The sequence below is a fragment of the Nyctibius grandis genome, chromosome 3, assembly GCF_013368605.1.
Source record: "Nyctibius grandis isolate bNycGra1 chromosome 3, bNycGra1.pri, whole genome shotgun sequence".
Classification (NCBI taxonomy): Eukaryota; Metazoa; Chordata; class Aves; order Nyctibiiformes; family Nyctibiidae; genus Nyctibius; species Nyctibius grandis.
In genome coordinates this window covers 64,260,287-64,286,443 of record NC_090660.1, presented here as the reverse complement: position 1 = coordinate 64,286,443, position 26,157 = coordinate 64,260,287, and the positions used below count along the sequence as shown (strand labels likewise).

Here is a 26,157-nt window from a genome sequence, read left to right as displayed (position 1 = left end):
CTTGAATTCTCATGAAGTTATAGGGGATAACTGATAAATGTATGTCATCTAGAAAAAAAAATAAAATGTCTTCTTTTGAATTTCATTTCACTGTTCTGCAATAATCAGGAGATACTTTCTATGAATCAGAAGCAACAGCTTAATATAAATGTTTATCATCATCATGTTTGATGTTCCTTAGTCAAGACAGGCAGGGTGCTGTCTCTGTATTCTGCTAGATCTACAACTGAATTACATGTTGGTAATTAATCTTAGACTATTTCAAAGGTAGCAAAGGCGGCATGAATTCACCCTTCACAAAGATGAAGCTTGTCTTAGACCTCACTATTAAATTGTTTGGGAAAGTAGCGTAACATATTCATATTAATGTTAGTTTTTTAGTTTTATTTTTAAGATTACAAGCTTATGAAAAAATGTCTCAACAACACTAAATGCCAAAAGACTACTAGTTTACTTTTTGAAAAATGTGTTAACAATTATACTCCAGAAATCCTTTAGGAGGGGACAGAGGATGAGATATGATATTTTATTGTGCAATTTCTTCTCTTCAGAGTAAGCAGTAGAATCTGTAAAAGGAATGATTAGAGATTATGGCTGATTTAACAGGTGAAATTAATGGCAAAGTCAGGAATTTCTTTGAAGCGATCTTGTTTACTTGCAGGGTTTTGACACTTCAGCTTGTGCTGTCTGACATATTCCTCTAATGGCCTTGTGCAAATACCAAACAAAAGTTGGGAAAAGTTGTAGGTTTCTGCAGAAAAAAAAAAAATTAAACCTTTGGTTTGGGGTAGGTGTAATTATCTGCACCTTTTCCAGATGTTTCCATTCATTGCTTCAGGCTCCTGGGGATGAAATAGCAGTATTTGATTATCAGTGTTACTAAATGATATAGAGACAGCCATCTGGATAAGTACAGATATAGTTCCCTTGTATAGCAGTAGAAATTGTCAAGTATAAAAATCTTTGAGGAAAGAATAACATCACACGTATTCTATATCTACTCGGTATCAAACTCTAGGCTACATTTTCAGGAACCTAATATAGAAAGCACACTTTTCATTTTCAGATTGGTATTACAGTAAGTAACCACAATAAGCAGAAAGATACCCTGATCTTACTCTATTGTCTCTTTTCCTTATTTTTTTCCCTGACAGCAGTTAAAAATCATAATACCAGTCTCATTGTTTTTCTTCCTCCATTAACCTATGTTTTTGCCTGCATTCACCAGTATTTTTAGTAGAAGATTGTACTCTGATTTTTCAGGCTTTTCTTCGTTTGTTTTTCAGTGGATCTTGAAATACAGTTTTCCTTTTTAAAAATTTAACGTTGCTAATCTGCTTACCAAAGCATTAACAACTGGAATAAGGTCAAAAAACAAGTGCATCTTTTCATGTATACTTGCACATCAGCTGAGATTTGTTTTTTTCATGAGGCTTTTACTCATTTTTAAAGTATATCCAGTCTGTTGACAAAAGAGCTTTATTTAAATGAGCTATGTAATCTTTACCAGCAGTCTGTGGAGCAGATTTGACAATAAAGAAATATCTCATTACCTAGGAGCTTTGTATATTGTACAGGTGTAACTTGGTAGCTGAATAGTATAAAAAGATAAATATTAACTGGATTTTGCTAATAAATCTGCCATTCTTACAGCACCAAAATCTGTAGAGTTGTTGTAATTACCGTTGTTTGAGTTGTAACAATGAATGGAACTGATAAGGCTTATGTCATTTACATAGAATTTAGCATTCACAGTACACTGTTGAATTAATATGACACATGCATTGGGTCCTCTGATATAAGATTAGCATCATTTGAAAAAAGAAAAAGTGTAGATTTGGAAGTGACATATTAGTGTCTGTTCAACATGTAATGGTAATTTGCTTAGGTCTGAAAATCATAGTAGGTTACTACTGACAGCAGTGATTAGTAGTTAATACTTCTTCTCTTAGTTTCATTTTGGTTTACTATATTTTGTAATAAACTGATGTTTTAAGAAGGACTACTGTAGAATTACAAAATAATGTTATGTTGAATCCAGAAGGTCAGGTACCGGAAGGTCAGGTACCAGTTATATCAGTGTCAGTCAAGAGCAGTGTTGAAAGAGTTGTATTCACCAAATGTAAAACAGAGTCATGTTTTAACAAAAGAATTCAGTGAAATAATCTTAGTTTCCTGTACTGTTAACACCATAGAATAACTATGGTTTTAGCTGCCTAACATAGCAAAGGCCTAAAGCCTTTTGCAGATCTAGTCCTGGTACAGTAATGTCAGAAATATACCCTTCTTCATGGCACATTATGATTTCAAGTCTCCCCACTCTCTTCAGCTGAATCTATCATTGCTAATCAGCTCTAAAAATTAAAGACTTAAATTGGATGCCCCCCAAAAAAGAGAGAGCACAAAATTCCCAGCTGTCTCTGAAAAGCTAAGTTTAGATGCTTTGGTTAACGTGCCAAGGGTACAGTGTGGCAGAGGTATGAATATAATACATTTCTGCAGGGTTACATTCAGGATCCTTGATATTAGACTGTACTTTATCTTCCATTATTCTCTGCCTTCTTCACAGCATGAGCCTGATTCATGCTCAGTATATAATTGCAGGTGTACATAAGCTTTCCAACTGTTTTTGAGAATTGATGATGTATTATTTTATGATGGTCCTTACTACGACTATCTCTAGCTCATTCATGTTCACCTGAGCTGAATCCAGACTATTGTTTACTGAGATTTCTGCCCAACTTCATCTTACATCCTGTATGATGTTACATTGCAAATGATTCCTCTTGCAGGAGGGAGGAGAGTGGTGTTTTTTTCTCTGAATAATCCTATGAGTTTTGCTTTAATGGTGGGATCTAGTGCTCCATTTCTCTGTGATATGATCATTGCTTTCTGCCTTGACATTTTTTAGCTTCTAGATTGCTATGCGTACTGCTGACATCTCAATTGGTTATTGTTAATGTTAAACACTTTAGGTTCATAACATTTCGTCAAAATATGGGATTGATGGTGGGCTGAGTCTAGTGAGACTTCTCGGAAATGCCCTGCCCATCTGTTTCTCTCATCTGCCTCAGCTACATATATTTTCCATTCTTGCTGCTACTTAGTTCATTTCTTCTTTATTTTAATATCCACAAATGGGTTTAGTTACTTGGTAAGTAGCTCTAACTACCTACTGTAGCTGCAACATCATCTTTAGCTGCTAGTTCTTCTAAATGTCTCAATTTTTATTTCCTTAGATTGTTTTCAGTCTGGAATCAACCTTTGTTCAGAGTAGCTATGTCTCTAAGTCTCTGTAATCAGAGCAATTTCCATTCCTTGAGCCATGTGCCTGAGTTTGCTCCCTACTTTTCAGGCTGTTTCTGAAGGAAACTCCAGGAAAGAAAAAAGAAAATTTCAGTTGGTACTTGCAGGAAAACTCACAAAATCTTTTTTTTTCCTGGTAAAATACTATTGCATTGGCAATTAATGTTCCATTTTTATGGTCTAGGTTTGGATCTCCTTGTTTGATGTTACTGTATACTAGCATAGCTATGTAAAGGCTAGATTAGACTATCACAGTTAGAATTACACCAGTTTTGATTAGCAGTTGTATTTCTTAATCCCAAGTTAACATCCTTAACACAGACTTCACAGTTTGATCCAAATATACCTTCGAATTTTCACAAAGACTTTTTTTTTCTCTGACTTTGCTGAGCACTGATAGATGGATTTTTATGCTGTTACACAGATAGATAGGCACATTGTTGTCAGTGACGCATCTCATCCTGGACCAGAACAACAGACATTATAGAGGAAATCAAGTTTCAGTGCTGTATTCCTGATCTAATGTATGCAAATTGCGTTGTGAAGATGGTTTATGTACAGGGTAGAGTTATAAAGAGATAAGCATTCTTACTTGTTTGGCAAGGCTGATACATGAACAATCTGGTCAATTGTAAGATCAGTGAGAGGCTCAAGAACGCTTACAGAGGACAATATATTCTTAAAAATTTTGGTTGATAGAAATGGAAAAATTTCCTAGTGACTATCTGCAGTCAATAGTTTTCCACAGACTTACAGTTTTCACCAGATGATTTTTATGAAGAAGTCATATCACATGCAAAAATGCTATCCCCTTTGAAACGTGAGTCCCCTTTGCACAATGCATCTAGTAAAGGAAACATCAGTATAATTTTGTTATAGGAACAGAATAACGTGTTTTGCCCAGAATACCTCACAGAAAAAGCAAACTGCTTGGGCTATCCAAACAAATTCAGCCTGAGGCAAACACCTGCCATGCACATTTTTAGATCAAATGTTTGAAGTTTGGAAAATTTAAAGAGAATCTTCTTTTGAGACAAGCAGCGTACTACTTCTGCCTATAATAATATCTACTATCTTTTATGTGATCCAGAACCTTGCAGTTTTACTGGATCAGATGCTTTAGATGTAAGTATGTATTCTAAATGCAGAATACATTTGTATTATTGATAATTATAATTTTGGAAAATAAAATGAAATTTTATTCATACAGGGTCTGATTCTCTTTTTGCATTCTCAGGTGTAAAACAGGAACAGTTATATTCAGATTGGTTGAATGTCACTGTCACGGTTTAAAGCTGGGCCAGCTATTAAACCTGTGGCAGACGCTCTCTGTTAACCCTCCCCCCCCCACCCGAAGGGAAAGGGAAAAGGGAGAGAGACTTATGGGTTGGAAAGTTAAAACAGTTTTAATAAACTATAGTAATGAAAAAGAGTATAATAAGAATAATAGAAATAATCAAATATATACAAATATATACAAAACCAAGATTGAGAGCTTGGAAATCCTCCTCAAGCAGAGTTGCTCCCCCCAGCACAGGCAGAGGGGAAAATGCAGTAGCTCCCCCTGCTATCACACCTGCAGGCTTTTAACTGGAAAATTGGCAAAGCTGGTACCAATCAGCAGAAGACAGGAGGGCCCCTCCCTCCTGGGCCCCACCCCCAGGAGGCAGTGGGTTAGTGATAAATAGGAAAGTGAGAATGATGTGTATGGGATGGAATACCTTGTTGGTCAATCTTGGGTCACCTGCCCTGTCTGCTCCTCCCTGCAGGTGCGAGCCCCCTTCGGCTCTTCACTCGTAAGCAGTGAGGAATTTAGCAGTGACCTTGGTTTCTTTAAGACTAATTGGCCTGGTTTGGGCCAAACCAGGACAGTCACTAATTAAAAACAGCAGAGAGGAGAATTAGGTTTGTAATCATAACCCGATATAATGCTAGCGTGTAGTCACTGGCCAGAACTGGTAATTTAAGCAGTCCTAGTAGTATGTTATTGACCGAGAAAAAGCATTATGACTGAGTTCCACATGCTGGTCACTTTGTATTCTTAATGGGGACACATGCCATTTGATGTTTAATTAAGTAAACACCCCTAGTTTTGGGTCCATTGTCAAATATGTCTGTAATCTGCATTGGTCTAGTCTTATGCAGCTACACTGTGTAATAAAAGATAAGCAGATGAAAATTTTGGGTTCCTGTGAACTGCCAGGCAACAAAAGTATAAAGCGTTCTGGTCTAAATAAGATACAGTTCCTTCTCTCTATGTGGGATTTTCTTTCAATTTACCTTTTGTTTACTGTATAGCGAATCCAAATATTGTGATAGCATTTATTAATGAGGACCTAGAAACAATACCACTGGAATAATGAATTAGGCTTGGATAGGCCTCAGCTTCAAACAGTATCATATGCTTTTTATCCCAGTCTGATCCCTCAAAAGAAATTACAGATAACAATATCAGCTTAATTTCAATCATATTACTGCAAATCAGGCATGAATTTAATGAAGTATCTTGATTTATCATAACAAAAAACTTAAAGGTGGGAACAGAATAAGGCACCGCAAATCATAAGCTTCCTTTCTAGTAAGATAGCAATGGAAGCTACTTCACACCTCCTTTTCCCAAATTTACGCTGATATTATTGATTATATTAGTACCATATATAAGCAAGGAATTAAACAAATATAGAGCCATATGGTCCCCTCTGCTGTGAAGCACAGAGGGGAGCCACAACACAAGTAAAGGAGAATAACTGTGAAGCCCCAAAGCAGCAGCACGGCGAGGGCAACTCCTTGACAGAGTCATTCGTTCTCCCCCAGCAGCTCACAAAGATGCCTCTCCTGCAAAGCCATCAGCTCATCATCTCCTCGTTTGTAGGATGAGGGCTGAGAGAAGTCACTTGCTGCAAAAATTGTCCTCTCCCAGCAAAAAAAAAACAACCCCCCCCCCTTCTTTGAAAGCTATTGCTCCTCCTTGCAGGATGAATTTTGTTTTGATGCTGCAGAAACCCCTACAGTCCCTTTAACAGAAGGTTGTTTTGTGGGGACTAACAACAGACCTGTATCATCTGCAGCCATGGTAGGGGCAAGAATGACAGAAACAAGGATCCTGGTGCTTTCTCTCCTCTTGCATGCCCAAAATCTGGAGCTACCTTGTCTTTTTGTTTCCTTTTGCCTTCAGTCCTGCTCCTACAGCAAAGTAAATGTCAGAAACAAAGTGAGTGTCATACAAATATCTGGCTACTGTACATATTCCTACACCTTGACCACTGGAGATGCTGTTACCTTCTCCGTCAGCGTTTGGCTTGATGTGTGGAGACAGCATGTTTCTCAAATAGGGCAAAAAAGCAATGAAAAAATGATGGAGCTGGCAACAATGTCAGGTGTGCAACTCATGCATGCCATACCTTCTGAAATCTCTACATGTGATCAAAATTTAAAAGAGAAGGAAAAGCAAATAACTATATGTCTATTATACGAATGAGAAGAGGATCTAAGGGAAAAGTATTGGTGCCTGTGGGGATAGAGGGATCATGGCAAAACCTATGAAATCCACAGGCTGCTTTTGGGCTAGAAGTGCTCTTTAGCTAAGTTACTCAGGATTTTTCTGTTATAAATTGTTCCTTCAGTTAAAGGTCTGCAGTCAACTCAGGAGGTTGCATGGCCCCTCCTTGGTTAGTGGGTCCATCAGTTTATTTTAAGCTTTCAGATAACATTATTTGATCATGCTGTTAGTTTCTCACAGACAGGTATTTCTGATTGTATGCATAAATGTTATTTATGTTGCAATTAATATTGTGAAATTAATAAATATTGGGTTTAGGCTCCATTATGCTAGGCACGATAAAATGTATTCGAAATATGAGATGCATTAGATGCAGGGATACTTACAATAGTAACAACAGCCATCACGGACTTGTAATTTGCAAGTGTTTATTCAGGTCTTTGAAATGAGAAACATCAGTGAAGGTCGTATTGAACACCAGCCATTATAAACTATCAGTTTCTCATTAAATATTATAGTAATTTTCAAATAGCCAAACGTCAAAATTTTTGAATGTCTTTTGTTTATCTCAAGACAAAAAATTGGGTAGCTGTTGAACTGGATAGCCATTGATCCCTTACACCATTGACTGAAAAATCCTTTCATGTGCTCTCCTAACCACCATTTTCCTCATCATGACAATGTATCTTGCAATTATTTTATGTTTTTATAAAAATGAGAATTTTGATAATCCAACAATAGTTTTCTATTTATTTTGGTTTTCTAGGGCTGAAGCAGAATGTTTTATGAAAATGTCATAAACTGGTTTTTTGCTCCTCTCTCACCTGTATTCCTTTTCAGACTCCAGAATGGTATCTTACAACATGAGATTTGGAAATAGTTGAATTAACAGCAGGCTCTCAGAAAGAGATAGATTTCAGGAAAAGAAAATTTCTTAAAATAGGAGGAAAGGAGCAGTGGTACTTAGAAAAGGTTCTTCAAATTGGAAAACATATTCGTATTTGGTTTCAGGTTTTGACTGTGATTCAGACTGATATTTTTATATTTTCCCATTGAGTTCATCTGTGTTCCCTCATGTTATTTTTAATATACATTGGCAGGACTCAAAATAATCATGTACAAAGATCTGTTTTAATATTTTACAGCCTCATTTACAAAGATGCAGAGCACTCACAGCTTCCATAGAATCTAACGGGACTTGTGGAAACTCAGTATCTCTGAAAATCAGGCCATTAATTTTGAAAATGTGCATTAATTACTCTCTAGGCTGTAATAGCTCACTTGATATTACTATAATCTACATTCTTTTGAAAAAGTGTATTTTTCACCTGGTACACTGCGCTTGCTCCTAAAGAGCAGTCATATCTTATCATGTAAAAGCTTCTTTATAACTGATCCAATTATTGACCTGTGGCATTGACCTTAATGAAATGTAATATTTCCAAAAGAATGTTACAATCCATTGTGTTAATCTGGTTGACAGGCATACTCTTGAAGGCCTCATGCTAACAATAGCTATAGAATTTATTGAAATAATTAACTTGATGAAACACAAAACCGAGTACTTCCACTAAGCAATAATTTAGGTGGTTTAAATTTCCTTTTTCTAAATTGTGACTAGTCTAGAGTATGCAGCAATGTTGGCAGAATTTACCAAAACCCACAGTCGTTTCAAAGACATTCTGTGCTGGTAGATTTTCAGATCCCACTAAAACATTTTTCTTCTAGACCAAGACGTGCCACACTGTGTTTGAGTTCCAAATACTTGCAGATTAAGAAAAAACTGATACCAATCTTAAGTGTAGATTGTAACAATAATTACTGTTAACAAATAGCAAATGCCTATCTGGTAAGCACTCTTACTTTGAATAATTTCAGATAGGATTCTTTGCACTGAATGCGGCTCCTCAAAGAAGTGTTATCTTTTCTATATGTCTATATAAAATCCCTTTTTTTAAGTAGTGTCACTCTCAGCCGCCGCATTCAGTGCAATTTAGTGCTGTTAGATGCTTTCATGTCACATGGTTATAGCTAGGTAGAGTAATAGGAACTTCTATCTGGAAATTTCTTTCCTGTTATTGTTCTCCCTGAGCAGTTGATGGCTAAGTTAATTCTCTTTAGTTTTGTCATGCACTAAAGCACACATTGCCAAGCTCTGATAAGCTTTATACAGGGGCAGGGGGGGAAATGCCCTTGTGTCCATCAAAGTCTTAAACTTGCATTTTAAACTTTGTCCTGACCCGATGTGCCATTCAAAAAGCTTCAAAAGATTATTTTTTTTAAGAAAGGTTCAATATGTCCTGAGGCTATCAGTTTTGAGTTAAACTGGGTGAAGTAGAAATATTTTGCTCATCAGCTTTGCAGTCACAGAGTTTGCCTCAGCTAGAACAAAACTGCTGAGGCATTTAGAGAAAATTAACCCCCCATCCTGGCAGCCAGATGTGACTGGTTTCTGATGAATGCACATGAGTGGGCTGAAAAACCAAGAGACTGTGAAATTCCTGTCAGGGCCGTACAGCGCAGAACAGGCTATTGACTGCTTTCTATATTTCCCTCCATCATTCTTCTTGAACGCTGCCATTAATTTCTGCTCCCACTCTGACTTGGGAATTCATTTTTTTTTTTCCTCTTTTTTTTTCCCTCCCCCCTCCTTCCCTTCTTGCCTCTCCCCCCTGCCCGATCCCCCTGTTCCCGTTGGCGTTGGCGTTGCTGTTGGGGTGGCGGTGGCAGCTGCGGGCGCTGCAGAGGAGGCTGCGCGGGGCACAGGCGGCGCGGCGGAGGCGGTGCGGCCTCTCCAGCCAGGCGGGGCTGGCGGGGATCCAGGCAGCCTCTCAGGAGAATGCTCAGAAAATATTAGCTGTGCAGGTAGGTGATTGCAGGGAAGTCGGAAAGATCGTTCTGATCTAGATTGAAAAGCAAATGATGGGTAGTGTGATGAAGCATTAAAACCATATCCCATCAGAGTTTTATAAATTTTTAACCTCTTTAATAAACTGGAATTGCATGAAGGATGAATTCAGTAAGTTAGCACATATACTATGCGTAGTTGGAAAAAAAAGGGGGAGATTGGATTTATTTCTCACAAACCTTTGCAAAGACTATTATAAATACATTGGATATAAACATTTGAAACATAGAGCCGCATTAGTATTGCTGCTCCCTTGTTTTAGAAGATGTTATTGTGTCCTGTTTTGTGCAAATATTATTGCCGTGGTAAAGAATATTGTAATTTTCACTGTATTTATATTTAATTTCTTTAGCGTCAGACTATTTTTTAGAAGTATCATACCTTCCTAGCTCAGTTATATGATGACTTTCCCTTATGTGTAAAAAAAGCAACATTGAGGAGCTACGAGATTTAAAAATGGTTTCCAGCAAGGTATGGGGTTTTATTTTATGACTTTTTCCCCAGATATATATATTTACTAGGAAAAATAACTACTATAGAGTATAGTTTGAATGTTCTTGTTCTTTTTGTCTTGTGCTATGGTATCATATTCATATGTCTGTAAAGCCACTCCTTTCAATCTCTTCCCGTAGTTAATGGCCATAACCAGATGGCGTTTGTGAATGGTTTTTAAAAGATTTAAGTGAAAAATTTCTTCAGACTTATTCCTTGCAAAAGAAGTTATGTTGCTGTTGCAGCTTTAGTGCAGCATATTCTTATAAACATAATTTTTAACAGTCAGGATTTGTTGTATGATTGTGGAAACAATTTTATTACATATTAATATCATGTAATTACACTTCACAGTTACTATCTGATGCATTAAAGTAACAGCTAACTGGAATAAGTTCTAGAATTCCATTAAGCTGCATCAGCGTCATGATCCGATTTCAGTATATCATTAAGAGGATTTTTATTTTGAAATTCCAAATCTCCATATATGCTCTACTTCTGTAGAAGATTTAGAAAATCCTAGTCATATTAAAATCAGAAACTCAAGAAAAAATAGTTAAGATAAAAACACAATCAGATTTTATACTTTATTAATGTTTTGTAGTACTCTTAATTTCATGGATTTTTGGGGGTGCTATATGTGCTAAGTATTGCACTGACCTGTGCGCCAGTGAAAACAGGTAAGCTGGGAACTACACTTCATTCAAATTTCTCATTTAGCATTTGAAAAACTGGAAAAGCTCCTTTTTTGATTTTTGCAGGGGGATAGATGGGATGATTTCTGTTCTCTCCTGTGTTCAGCTACTGTCACTACTCCAATAGTGAGTGAAGAACAGAGGTGATCGATGTGCAGCCTAAAGCTCATGAACAATAATAGTAGTGACATGGAAGCCACAGGTGCCAGTTGGTTTCCTCACACATGAATCTTTACATTAATCTAATGTTACACAGTGTTTTAATAGCTGTACTGTGAACCTCATATACAGTTGAGCTCTTATGTCCATAACTAGACCACGTTATAATGAATGAGTTCTGCAGAAATCCTTCCCCTTAGCATAAATATTCCCATGCATGCTGTTCACGCTGAGAAGCTGTGTCTGTAAATCTTGTCACCCTGAATAACTCAACTAACTAGAGATGGGCCTAAACTAAGCTTTTAGGTGTAAGCCCCAACAACGTTTGGGGTTGTTCAGATCAGAGTAGCTCAGACCTACCAAAGGCAACATTTTATTCAAAGTCTGGACAACATTCTGTTCCCTATCCACTTTCACTATCCATGACGTCCTTTTCTGGTATTCTGATCCTTTTCTGGTATTCTAATATTCTTGCTATGTTTTTATGCAGTTTGACCGATAGTAACTTACTATTAAAATAGGGAACAAGGGAAATATATAAAATTAAAAAGGAAACTAGTTCAGCTAAGAGCAGTTATCAAGGTGTATAGAAGAGTATTTCCTTTCAGCAACATGATATTTTTATATTTTAGAGGTCTTGACAGTGATTTATTTATATATAGACTAGTGTCTTTGTTTTATCTGTGTTATTGCCTGATCAATCTATCCTTCTGTCAATTGAGTTCTTCTGTTGATGGCACTCAGCATAGTGGCATGTACCTCCAAAATAAAAGCCAGCAGCCGTTCCTCTCCCCTCCTTTTCTCTCAGCAAGAAATACACCAAGTTTGTTGTTCCTAGTGTCCAGCTCACATCAAAGTGTGAGGATGAGAACCCGCTGTGCTGAGCAGTGTGCGAGTCTGCAGCAAAATGCTGATTCCTGCTCATGAGAGCTTGTGTCCCAGCACCTACCTTGACTAGAGCAAACAAGACCAGGTGAATCACAGCAGAAGAGTGAATTAGAAGCAGTAGATACAGTACATTGGCTGCCTAAGTGTTTTCTGATATTTTACGGAAGCCATGACCTGGGTGAGATCCAAAGAGACACTTAAAAGTAGGTAATGGAGGGGTTTGTGGCCTTTTCACCAGGTACTTTTTAACTAGCAACACTCTACAGTTATACACAGCAGAAGCGTTTGGGGAGAATTATGATGTGAAAATCAAGAGTTGCCTCAGACCAGAAGACAGATTTGACCAGTGTTTAATCATTACTAGCCTACACTACTAAGCCTATTTTTAAAAGTCTAGACTTGCCTTCGAATCGCTTCCAATGGTGCAGATAGACCATAGTGCCTGTAAGACTTTATGCTTCAGAAGGAAGAACCATGCCTATAATAAGAAGGTGACATTGCCAAAGCCATTAGCAACGAGGATGTTTCCAGTAACAGGTATTGGTGGAGTTAGTCATCACCTTTAATAAACACCAAAAAAAGCAAAACCTTAGGAGGGATCCCAGTTAATACCAAAGTGGTTTTGTTAATGATAATTTAAAAAAAAATAGATGCTTGCAATTAAATCTCCCTGGGAGTTTTAAATTAAGAGGAGAGCTTACAATGATGGCAAGTTCCTTTGGTGTATGGTCTCTCAAATCCATTTCAGAAAGAATTATATGCAGTACCAGTCCCAGTTTCTGTGAGCACCAAACTTGGTACCAATGCCAGAGATTTGCCATCGGCCATTCGCCCTGCTAAATAAGCATGGATCTGACCTCACTCTTAATTCGAAGCTTCCCTCTCTGTCACACTGCTAATGCGTGCCCTTGGGCTGAGCCAACTGGCTTTGGTAATTGTACTAAACTGAATGGGGGTGCTGAGCCCTAGTGCAGCGCAGACACTGTGTCCCCTGGAGCACGCGGCTAATGTACGTGTCCCCTTTGGGGATGCTGCTGCCCCCGGAAGCAGCAGCCTGGCCGTAAGGTGATGCTGCGTGCCATCACCATTGTAAATGTCCTAGGGCCAGAATCGCTGCTTTGCCACAATTACAATTAGGGTAGCAAAGGCAGAGAGTCCCTCATTTACCTCCTTGGCTCTCTGTCGGGCCTTAGCACTGGCTGTAAATGTTTTTGGTCTGCCTGGCCCTACCCAGCAGCAGTGCACTTTACCAGGTAATCACAACGAGAACATACTGCCTTCTAGATGCACCTCCTTTTGGGTCTCTGTTCTAAGAAAGAAGACCAAAAGACATTCTTTAGTACATAGCAGAAATGAGTATATGCTTACTGAGCTCACACTGTGGTTACGTGACTGAAGACATGTTCATAATATCAGAATATGTTAAAATTATCCAAAGCACCAACAATATGAGTGTGAACCATGAAGGCAGAATTATGGGAGTCAACCTCTAGTAAGTACTAGCTTTTCGCATTTTTTTTGCTAGGGGTCGTTAGTCTATTTTGTACATGGTGACATTAATAGATTTTTTTTAAACAAAATGCCATTTTAATTTATATTAAGCTCCTTTTGTTTCAATCAAACTTTTAAATATATATTGCTTGTTTTTATCATGATCCCTGTAGCCATTTTGCTTTTTCAACGTTTAATATTTGCCTTGAAAATAGGAATGATGAACTGATTACTTAGTGTCCATATGTCTTGTGAATATAATTCTGGCAGAAAATGAAATTTTGAAACTGAGCATTTCAATTGTGATGTTAAAAAAGGGATAAGAGATTCTTTCATGGTAATAACAAAGAATAAATATGTTTTGCAATCAAATCAACTGCTAGAGCAGAAATCAATGACTGAAATGATTTATACTTTCAATTTTGGCTCTTCATCTATTTCTTTTTTTGTAGAGCAAAGTGCAGGACTGTTTCTTGGGTAAGACTATTTCATCTTCTTATGCTCTACCTTTTTTTCTAGCCTGTTTCAAGTCTTAAAAAGTCCTTTACTGCTATCTGATTGCAACCAGTGCCGGAATTTGAGAGATTAGAATTGCAGTGCATGAAGTGCACTACAAGTGCATTAGAAGTGCATGAGCACTGCTCTGCTCTTCTTTCATTCTGGGCAGTTTACATACATGCTTAATGGCTCTGAAAAGAGAATTTTTTATCATGGTAGTCAAAGAAAGTTCTATAGGCTCCATCATAGGTTGCACTGACTCTTCATGTAAACTTAATCATCTTAATAGTCAAAGGACATTCTATGTGGTAGGAGAGGAACAAAGACTGTTGCTGAAGGCAGTGACAACTTTTCTTGAAATAAAAGCTGCATGAAGATCTCTTCTGGTTGGGGTTTGAAGAAATATGACAGAGCAACGTGGGGAAAATTTCACCGTCACAGTTGGTGCAGTCCATATTCTATAATTTGCTGGAGGATTTCAGTCTTCAAAAGTCCTTCTACAATTACTAAATATATTTTTAATCAAGCAAAAAATAATAAAAGTAATCTCTTTAATTTAGAAAAAAAAAACAGATAAAAATGTAAGATATTTTCTCCCAAAAGTGTAAAGGCAAGGTATTTGTTATGTTAATGACTTTTGTTTTCCCAATAATGTTTTGGAGTTTCAATAATTTGGCTCTTGAGTAAGTTCAATTAGCTGTCTAATTGGAAAAATGATATATGATGGCAGGTGTAGCTTTATTTAGGACTGTGGCTGTGCTTTAATCCTGACAGTCTTCAATATAGTCCATCCTTTTAGATGATTTATCTTGACTATAGTTCTGCCAGAATTATTTTGGAGGCCAAAGTGCTAACAAAATGAGAGCATCATTGCTATTATCATTGTAACTTTAAAGCATTTCGTACATACTTTTTCTGATGGTTGCACAACAAAGGTACCTTTTTAATAAATACAAGATTATTGGCTTAATTTTTAGTAGAGCTACACCTTTGATAGCCATTCACACCAGTGCAATGTGATATAAAAATAGATCATCAGGATTTAGAGTTTGGAAACTTAGTTGGTTGCAGTTTTACCCATTTTCATTAGGTGGAAATTGCTACATAAGGCACAAAGGAGTGAAGCATCACCCCACAGGCTGTCACTGACTGTCAATAGTCAAAGACTGCAGAATGCTGTGACTATTTATACACTTTCTGCGGTTTTACTCAAGTTGCTTGATTATACTGAAGTCTTTAAAAACTTTTTGGCAAAGCTGTTGTAGTTCAAAATAATTCCACTGTACTGAACTACACCAGTTTACACTAGAAGAGAGTTTTGATCTGTTTTGTGTTGTCTTTATTTGGGCAATTCTGCAGAGGTCAATGGAGAAAGGACTGTTCTTTACTAAGGCTTTGAAACTGTACTGTATCTGCTGAGGGCATCTCAGGGGATACTGCATTTTACCGGAGGAAATGTTTTACTGAGTGTGCGAAATCTGTCATTTTTATGGCACCCTGTTCTACCTCCTTACAGGAAAGAGCCAGTGCAGTTCCACTAAGGCCAGGACCAACTATAGTCCTGCGTGTTAAAAGCAGGGTTTGCCCTTTTGCTTTCTGAAAACCACTCATTCTTAACTTGCTTCTTAGCTGTCAGATGGTAGTCAATTTAAGTACATCTTTTGTTCTCTAACTTATTAACACAGGTGTGTTATGGTGTCCCTCAGGGCTGACACTCTTCGAAGTCTGTATGCCTTCTCTTTTATTTTTCTCTGTTATGGGTTGAGTTATCACCATTTATGCTGATTACACTCAGTTGTGTCTTTTTTGCCTGCTGATTTCACTTTAGCAGTCTTGCTGTTTCTGCCTTGTCTTGGAGACATATGGGGTTGGATGACAGATAACTTTTCTTAAGGGGACATGGCTACATACCTTTTAATTAGTTCTAAGCTTTTTTTAAGTCACATTTATTCAGAGTTACTATTTAAAATATTGAAGTTAAATTTTGCTGGGTTTATTATTTATTTATAAAACATTTTTGCACACTTAAAGGGGAATTGAGACCAGCTATTTTTGCTTCTTCTCATGGGGGTAATGTTTCTGAGTTGAAAACTTTGTTACTTGGTTAATAGTGTTTTAAAGAAGCATGGAAAACATGGAAAATAATTTCTAAAAATATATGGCTTTCCTCTCAAATGCTTATGAATTTTGGATAATAACATCTGGAATTCTTCAAAATGTGATCTCACATTTTATTTCAATCCTTAAAGTGACTGGTTTTGTGTAGATTTTTCTAGATTGAGTTGATGACCCTGACAAGCATTCACCAAAATCTTCGAATTTACTTATCATGTAGGTGTAGTGGCAAATACAGCTGCCATGGAATAGACACACAAAATGGTCATGACCATTTGTTTTGTTGCTGCATGATGAGCGGGACCCTTCTAGTGAGAGAGTGCAAAGTAATCTCAAAATAAGCCCAGTTCATAGAAGAAATTAGAACCTGCTTCATTCCTTTGCCTCATTTTTATGGTCTGTGACTTTGCTTATCATGGCAAAACTCTGATGTCTTTATTCTGACATAATTTCCTTTACCATTTTTGAAATGAATTGTAGATATCATTTGGCACAACTCAGTTGCATTTAGGTTTTTACGCCACTTATGCCTTAGCGCACCAAGCTTCTTATGCATAAACTCTATTTTTCAAAGCGTCATGCCCAAAGGCTGATATAACCACAAACATTTCCTGTCAGGCAGAGGAACACCTATAGTGGCCTTAACTGGCTAATTCTTCTGTGGCTTCACTTGAAAGTTTCAGTATACGAAGCAATATGATATGAAGCAAGTCATTTAGAAATGTGGTTGTCACCTAAAAGCTCTAGTGTTTAGTACAAAGAGAAAGACAAACAGTTCTGCTAGTTGCCTGTCAATGATGAAGGCTAGAAGATGGTCTCTGCAAACAAACAAATTAGTCTCTCATTTTTAAGATGAAACTGAACAGGATTGTTGTGGTGATGAATTATTTAGTTTGTTTGCAGGTGCACATTTTCAATATACAATTTTTGTGCAGAAATATGTGTGAGCATTTTGAGTACTAAAATTTGTGACCTAAGAAATAATGGAAGGATGACATCTAATCTAGGAGATTTATTTTTAAATTTCTTTTAAAAGAATTCCTAAGAGTTACATTTCTTCAGTATTCACCACCACATACTGGAATCCATCTCTGTATATTAGCACAGTAGCCCTAATTGTCCATTTCTTTCTAACATCCAGACCTGACAGACCACTGACAGTTTTCCTTCTCTGCAGCCCAATTTTATCTCCTCATAAGCCTTCTCCAAATCTAACTATTGCTCCATTTTGGCTCTTGTTGTATCACATTCAAATCAAGCAATTTCCTCCTCCTCCAGCATCTACCAGGCAAAATGAAAGCACAAGCAGGACACCTCTACTCTCAGGCCCTAGACCCAACCCAAATCACAGCAGTCCTGAGATACTACTGCTGGAGAAGCCTTACCTATTACAAGGCTCAGGTTTGTGAAAATGTAGTTTTTAGAGCTACTGAGCTCAAACTAACATTTACCAAGCATGTACAAACTGTGTTTTCAGAGCCTGATGGCTCTGAAATTTCGTTGGCAGTAGTGTATGACCCATTTCTGTCATTCTTGAAATTTGCTAAAGAAATCAAGCATTTGAGCCCAATGCCTAAATTTTGGATAAATTGTTAAAAAAAATAATTGTAATGTATCCTATGAAAGCAAATGCTTGACAACTTTCATAATATGCAATGCTTTCAGCCCTACCTGCAGCTCAGAGGAGTCATTCCTATTACAGAAAAATTAAAATAACGATACATATTTGGGTACTGGGTTCAAGTTTAAGGCCAAATTATAGGTAACATTGAGGTTTATGATGATGATTCTGTAGCTCATGAATCTCTCTTTTGAGACCTTGGCCAAATATGACAAACCTCTCAAAAGTCGATCATTTGGATCACAAGATTCCCTTTGTAAGCAAAACTAAAACAATTTTGTATGTACTTACTCCTTCAAGAAGCCAATGGTAGTTTTGAATGGCAAGAGAATACAGCAATGAACCAACAAATAAGACAGTTATTCAGTTGCTATGTCTCAAAAAGAAAAGGAAACAACATTTCATAGATTTACTTTTCCAGCAATTGACAGAAGCCTTCAGTGTATAATTAAGAAAAGTTAAATAAAGCCCATTTTTAGGAAGACAAGATTAAGGATAGGATTTATGAAGTTACACTGTTGCCAACTGAGCAAATGCTTAGCTCTGGTTTTATAAGTAAAAACTAAGAAATTAAATTTCTTTATCCAGTACAGTGAGCAAAGAATCAGAGAAATGACATTCTAAATTAATGATTCAACCTTGCAACATCACTTTGGGCTATCTGAAGTTTAGTAACCTCCTTCTACCCATTTTAAACATATATCAAAACACAGGTTTAATGATGAACTGTTTACATGTTGAAAGCTCCTTTTTGGCAGCTCTTCTGTTTTTGTCGTTACCTGAATTAATTATGGCAGTTCAGAACATCTCTAGTAAACATGCTGATATATCATAGATTATAAACTCATCTACTGAACTCTTAACCATGGTTGCAAAGTAGATTATTTTATTTAAAGACAGCAGTTTAAAATTTTAGACATTTAATTTAATTATCCTCTCCCAGAAGTATAAGAAGAAATCAGAATCCTAGTGTGAATAGCATTATACTTGCATAAGAAAACTTACAGGAGCATTTTTGCCTCAAACTCAATAATTTTAGTTATAATCACTAACTATGTTTTTGTTTTACAGAACCAGTATGATTTGGAAAAAGAATAAAATTGCTTTTAAAGTACAAAAATAATTATGAACCATTTGAAATGTAATGTCTGTATTTTATTTCTCATCAGAATTCATTAGCGTGTAACATCAATAATTTAGCCCATCATTTGCCAACACTGACTTGGCTCAGTAGTTCAATCATGTAACCCTGTAAACTCACTTTCCATTAAAATGAATGTTGCTGACAAAGGATAACTAAAGAGATACTTCATTTATTAGCTAAAGAGATACTTCATTTATCAACATTTTTAAATTAGGAGTTTGGGACCACAGACACTTAGCTGGATAAATTATTCAAAGGAATCTTTGCATTAGGCCTAAAGATGTTTGTAGAATCAAATACAATGTTATCCAGAATTATAACTGCCTTTCATTTGTGTAACATGTAATTCACAGTATACTATTCCAGAAACCAACAGAGCCACCTGCAGAGAATCAAATGACCTACTGGAATGAAATCCTGTCTGTCATGTGCAAAATTATAAAATGTGTAATAGTTATCCTGTATTTTGATTGACTCGGTCAAGCATTTCCCATGGAAAACTCCTTACAAGAAACTTCTTGCAACAGGCACTATAATCATCCAAAGTTGCATCTGAGGTATTAAATGCTTTACATTATTTTACTATGAGCATCTTCTTCATATCCAGTCTTTATCTTCTCCAAATGCACACTTAAAAACATTCAGGTTTCAGATGCAATGTCTCAGCTTCTTGCTTCTCCTGCGTTTTTCCTAGCCACCTATTCTTTCTTACCAGGATACTGGCTTCATTTTCTAAACTTCAGTCCTTTTATTTGCTAACATACTACAACTTGGACATAAACAATTATTTTTTGAAATAAATAGCTACCTGAAGCATGTGAGGACGAAGTTAGGAATAAAATAGAAACCTCTCATATCATGTCTTTTGCCTATGCCTGGGAAGATAGATCTGGAAACCAAATCCTTCCTGAGGACAAATCAGTGAACATCTGTCACAGGATCAACATAACATGACTGTCATCTGACTGCATATTCTGGAGGGCTGCTGCTAGCGGTACAGAAGGAACCAATTAAGGACATAAGCAGAAAGCGAATAAAAATGTTATAATACCAGTTTGGTGCAAGCCACAACATTACTGTCCAATTCCCCTTACTGTTTTCTAGATAAGTAGAGTGTATATGGTCTCTAGAAAGTATTCTCATCTTTATCCCTTTCTCAGACTTTGCGTTGGAGGTATTCTTAACCTAGAGACAAGAACCACTCCTCCTTCGAGCGATGTTCCAAGTAAGTCTTGTTACAGTCTCATTGCTCACAGGCTGTTATAAATACATTCTTATAATACTACAGGCTGAGGAGCGAGGGATCAAATGTAGGTCTTCATTTGCAAGATTTCTAATAAGAAGCATTTTTTCCAAAACGAATGGGATACTTCCTGAGCCTGAGCACTGTGGTAACTGAGCATTTATGCTGTAGCAGAGCAGAAATCTGTATTTGAGACAAAGGAAAAGACTCTACTATCAGATAATTCAGGGGACCGAGGAGCTTTGTACGAGGGAATCTTTTTTTTTTTTGTTAATTTTTCTCTTTTTTTGTGGGGGGAGAGTGGGGTGTAAAGGTTTACTCCTTACAGAACTACTCAGTTCTCAAGAATAATTTTGAAGCAAATGAGAACAGAAGCAGTTCTCTTTTAATAGTGCTGTATTTCTCATCCCTATAATATTCAACACTGCTGCACGGGTATGCAATCCGTATCATCACTTGACTCAGCATCACTTTTGGCGCTCCTACTGGCACTGGAGTAATAAGCTGAGAGCTGAAGACTCAGGAAGAGCAGTTCTTTCTCAGACCTAACTCTCCTCCAAAACTGTGATGGGTCACAGCAGTTTCACTGAGTTGCTTTAGCATGCCAGCTTGTCACAGCTATCGTGGAATTTTACTGGAGCGTTTTAATTATCTATAATAACTCCAGAAAATCCCCTTTTTCATTTGGCACAGATTTTTCAAAGCTATGAGTTTTTGTTTTATTATGATTTCTGAAATAAGTAAATGAAAGAGTACACCAAACAAGAAGATTTTTAATGCCATGCTTCACTCCAATTAACCCTTAGGGACTAGGAAGTCTTGCAAAATAAAAAACATACTTAAAACTGGTCCTGTTGGAGTCAGTGATGAAGTTAGGCTGTCTTCCTTAGATACAAGACTATTTTCCTCAGGGAAAATGAAGAACAATCTGAGTCAATATACATACTCTCACTATGCTGCCTTGTAGTGAAACTTTTATTCTGAGGGCTAAAATTACATTTGTGTTTTAAAAGTAAGTGTTGTGGTGATAGTTTTCTAATCTTGATGACCTAAGAAGGTAAGCAAGGCAGATTTTCTAAGGCAAGGTACTATCTTTTGTTAGAGTGGGGAAAAAAGACAAGCTTTTGCGTACACAAGCCCTTCCTGTTAGCATCATTTCTTATATCTTTGATAACTGTCTGGGTGAGTGTTGAGCATTATGTTCTTAGTTTCAGTGACAGACTCACTGATAATCTAATTATCACTCATTTTAAAATATATATATATAAAAATGTGAAGCAAAGACTTTCACCTGTGTTCTGGTCTTTCTTAGATTTTAATATCTTGTATTACTCACTATAATAATAATTCTCCACATTTAGTAGTGACTCCTTTGACCTATACAGATGATGAGTCTAACCACTGCTGGTGTTATATCATTACCTTTCTTTTCCATTTATTTCTCATTCTTTTTAATTCCTACTTCTTTCTTCTTAACAGGTAGAGTCTGAAAGACAGGGAGAATTTAGAGGAGGTGAGGAAGGAAATTATTTGACTGGATAAATCAGATTAGCATCTGAGATTAGCAGTCTAAAATGTGATGATGCAGTTGTCTGAAATAACGCATAGTTTTTCTTTGGTTTCTCTAATTTTCTCAGTTCCATGTGTCTCAAGGATAAAAAGCCATTTGTTGTCTTTCTTCTATTGATCATCAAAGAGTTGGGTTTTTCCTGTATATAAACCATCAGAATTTTTCATTGCTTTATAGTCCTTCTGACAGCATATAATTCTGGAGCTCATTCTTTAATAGCCTGACAGCATCAGTGTCACCCTGACAGATACGTTGCTGCCCGATAACCATTCAGGTTGAGAAGTCGTGCACTTTAGCTTCGCCAGTATGACTTCTGCCTTACCAAGATCAATATCTGGAAAAGTGGCCTGTTTGAGCTGCCATTTGATTTGGAATAATTTAAAAAAACTTTCAAATAGACTTGTGTCTTTAACTAGCACTTTCTTATTAGGGAATACTGGAGATTTTTCCTTTTCAAAACTAAAATAATCTTTTATTGGAGCAAATTAGTGGCAGAAGTACAAATTATTTTGGAGCCAAATCAACTTCCTTAGCGAGCAAGAGAAGCCTGTGAGGGGTGTGTGGATGCCCTCTGAAGCAGCACTTGGAGTTTTCTGTCCCTCCTGTACAATGGAGGCAGCTGCAGGCTTGGACACTAATGTCCTTGGGGACATGATGGAGAGAAACCTGAGCAAGCCACTCCATGACTTTTCCCCTTCCTGCCACACTCCTTGGCCTTGAGTAGTACAAGTTGTCTTTCTGGCTGCTCAGTCCTACAGAGAGGCTTTAATGTCTATTTTCAGAGATTGTGAATGAATTTGAAAAGTTGTTTGTGGATATATAGCTCTTCTAGCTCTTTCTAGGTTAATGCAAAACCTTCCTTCCTTGAGTTTCCATGTGTGCTCCTACCTGAACGGAGGTTGTACCGAGGTGGGTGTCGGTCTCTTCTCCCACGTAACAAGCTATAGGATGAGAGGAAATGGCCTCAAGTTGCACCAGGGGAGGTTTAGATTGGATTGGAAAAATTTCTTCACCAAAAGGGTTATCAAGCATTGGAACAGGCTGCCCAGAGAAGTGGTGGAGTCACCATCCCTGGAGGTATTTTAAAGATGAGTAGATGTGGTGCTTAGGGACGTGGTTTAGTGGTGGACTTGGCAGTGCTGGGTTGATGGTTGGACTTGATGATCTTAAAGGTCTTTTGAAACCAAAATGATTCTGTGACAACGGGAGAAATATCTGACACTGTGGAAACTCAGAAGCATGACCCTGAGATTACAGGAAGGTCTTCTGAAATTTAGGAATACTTGCTGAAACATGGGAAATTCTGGCAAAAATTCTCTTCAGTCTGTTCTCATCTGTCTGTTCTCGTAATGGAAAATGTTAGGAAGAAATATTGCATATGTTTATTCTGCCCTTATACTCTTCTCTACATAGACTCTCATCATGACCATCACTGGGAACAAAACGGTAGGTTAGATGAACCATTGATTTGACTCTATGTTGCAGTTCCTACATTATGGCTTTATGGAAAAATGAGAACCTTAACACTAATGTTGCTGTCTTCTAAGGCAATATATGCATTTTCCAATTTGACATGCACATTTTATTTATAATCCTATTTTTATTCTTATGTTTTTCTGCATACTTTTCTGATTATCTTCTTGATTTACTATATTTTCACATATTTCAGATAGTCTGCATCTGCATCAAAAGGTGGTTTGCAAATGTTATCAGTTTTTCCCCTCAGGAAGCACATTAAATTATTTATTTTTGAGGAACTCTTTTCTAAGTAACTTTAAAATGTACCACATGAGAGAACAAGTTTGTACAAAATGTGAATCATAACTGGATATGTACTACACCTAGGAAGAAGCTGATTCTCCAGGAGTTAATTTTAAAATACTTCCAAGTTATAATACTCATCAAACAATAATATTTTGCACACCTAAGCTAAAATGTTTGAGGACAAGTGTTACAGGAAATTGAGCTGCAAGTGCTGTTTTAGGCAGTTATTATTTGACTACAGGCATGATGTTTCAAGAAAGGAATTTACTTGGCCAAAGTTCATTCCCTGTTCTTGTTTTTTCCATTCTTTTCTCCAGCAAATGAGTCCTTCTAGGCCTTCAAAAAGGAGAATTGTTATAAAACAGGTTTCATCGGTAAAAGAATCAAGTTACTCGCCTCTTTTTAAAGTTTTGCAGTCTGTCTCAGACATATCCACATGTTGTACCTCGCTGTTCCTGCACTATCTTAGATAGAACCGCTGACAAATGAAAAGCCAGTAAGGGCTATTAGGGACTCAGGGCCTGATTTTGGTAGTTTTCTGTGTTTTAAAGCCATTAGTATCATTACAGTTACACCTAATTTACGTCTGTGTGAAAATCAAGCATTAAGTTTGCCTTGTATTTTTAGTCTTTATTTCTAATGATTTGAGAGCCACTAGTATATGATACTGTCAGACTAATGGAGCAAATTGAAGGTGAGTGACCATATTTTATGTCATTGTGTATTTAAAATAAATGTTTTCAGTTCCTAAAATTAAATAACTTTTTTTTTCATTGAAACACTAATAAAGCATAAGACTGTCAAACTTAATTTACTTAGTACATTGTAAAAATGCAGCTTCCTTCCTAACAAACTGAACTTTTTCAGGGAAAGGAGTGGAAATTTTCCCATGACGCAACGCTTCATAAACATGTGATCAAAATGGCAACTAGAATAAAATGAAGCACTTCCTCAGTAACAACTATGCTGAGAATCAAATTGCTGTCCCACTGAAGTTTTACAGCCTAATTTGAGAATTCATTTTACATGAATGTAATCCATTGATTTAAATCATTCATGGAAATGAGATCAGAGATATAATGTACAGGTTGATGGTTTTTTTTTATTTCAAGAATGACAGAATACATCCACAGCTCTGTTTTCAGTTAATGGGAACCCAGATGCATGCTAAACCTTGGCCCTAGACAGACGTATCAGTATCATTTTGTCAATGAGCCAGCACAGAAAATTTTCCTTTAAAACAATTCAATCTAATCTTAAATGTTTTATTAAATCTATTTTGAAATCAGGTCAGTGTCATTAATAAACTATCAGTCTTCCCACTTGTAAACTTTAGTTATTAAATATTATATTCAGCTAAATTTACAATATATGTTAATATTACCTTCATTTTATTACTAAAAGACAGTACATCAGACCCAAATAAAAGGTATTGATTGATACTCCAGACAAGTTTGTTCTTGTGGTGGTTGTTCTAGTCATAAAAAACCCACAACTGAATCGTTGAACTGCACTTAATTCCAGAGCATTTAGAAAACAGAACACCAAGAAAAGTGGCACTGGTCCCAGTGCTAGGTTCTTTGCTGAGGGTAAACTTCAGCAAAATCTTGGAAAGTCAAATCAGTAAGTCAGGGAAATGATCTTACCACTTTCTCTTCCTTTTCTGTCACCTTTCTTAAGAGTTTCGTCCATTTAGATATTTCACCCCAAATCTCATTACTACTGCATTTGCCTACAGCAGCATTACACTTGTGCCTTTCTCGGGGGTAGTGGCCCAGTGTGTTTATTTTCAATTTATATTTACATTTCTCTCCTCCCACCCACCTGCATACAACTCATTCTCCCATTTTTATACTCTTGAGAGCACCTCTCTAATGAGTTGCACTGCTGTGAATAGTCCCCAGGTTACTCCAGAAACACTGAACAAAAAACACACACAAAGAACAATAATTCTGCATTAGAGTATGGAGAAGGGGCCCAGAAATGCTCATCCTTATGTGCTAGTTGGCTTCAGGGTCAGGAGAGAGTTTCTGGCCCTGGTTTATTTAGCAGGGATAATGTTGCCAGTGTTCGCCAAAACATGTTTTTCAGACTTTATGTTGTCACAGGAGAGGAAATTGCTGGGTATGCACCAGAGTGTTAATGGGTGGATGATACACATTGTGGTTTTTCCCTTTGAATTTTAATTCTTGCCGAGTACCAACTGCCCCTTTGGAAAATGAATGTGAGGAAACAGTGTAAGGATTATGCTGAGGAAAAACAAGATATGATGAAGGAATGAATGACGAGACTCTTCCAGAGCAACTTTCTGGTGCATAGTGTGCTTTTTATAGAAAGGAGGCTATTGCCAGGGCTTTTTAAATTGTTGTCGTTCTTATGACAGACATCCATACACATTAAGCTATATCTTGAAATGGATTAAAATCCGTTAAAAGTTGGATCTCTTTCCCAGTTATATATTTATTATTTGTTATGTACCACATAAGATTAACAATGCAGGAGGTACTCATCTGGACATCTGCATTGCTTTGTGGTTGCTTTCTCAGTGTATCAACCTGGTCATCTTTGGCTGCTCAAGAGAAATTATCTCAAGAAGAGTGGTAGATATAGTCTACTCAGGCCAGTGTCTAGCCTCAGAAGAGGACCTCAGCTGCTATAACCTGAGCAGTGCTTAGTCCATGGTCATTCTTCATTCAGCCAAGTTCTAGAGAAGAGCAGTACATATACATGCACATATTTAGCATTTCATATTGGCTGACTTCAA

At 37.0% G+C, this 26,157-nt stretch overlaps 1 protein-coding gene across 1 annotated transcript in view; it reads left to right on the top strand.

The window, feature by feature from the left end:
- CCDC178 (coiled-coil domain containing 178) overlaps nt 1–26,157 on the top strand; it is a 179,131-nt gene that overhangs the window by 151,196 nt on the left and 1,778 nt on the right. Inside the window, exon 18 of the mRNA XM_068397234.1 lies at nt 9,536–9,670. Within this exon, the coding sequence (XP_068253335.1) occupies nt 9,536–9,670 (135 nt within the window). The remainder of the gene's footprint in view (nt 1–9,535; nt 9,671–26,157) is intronic.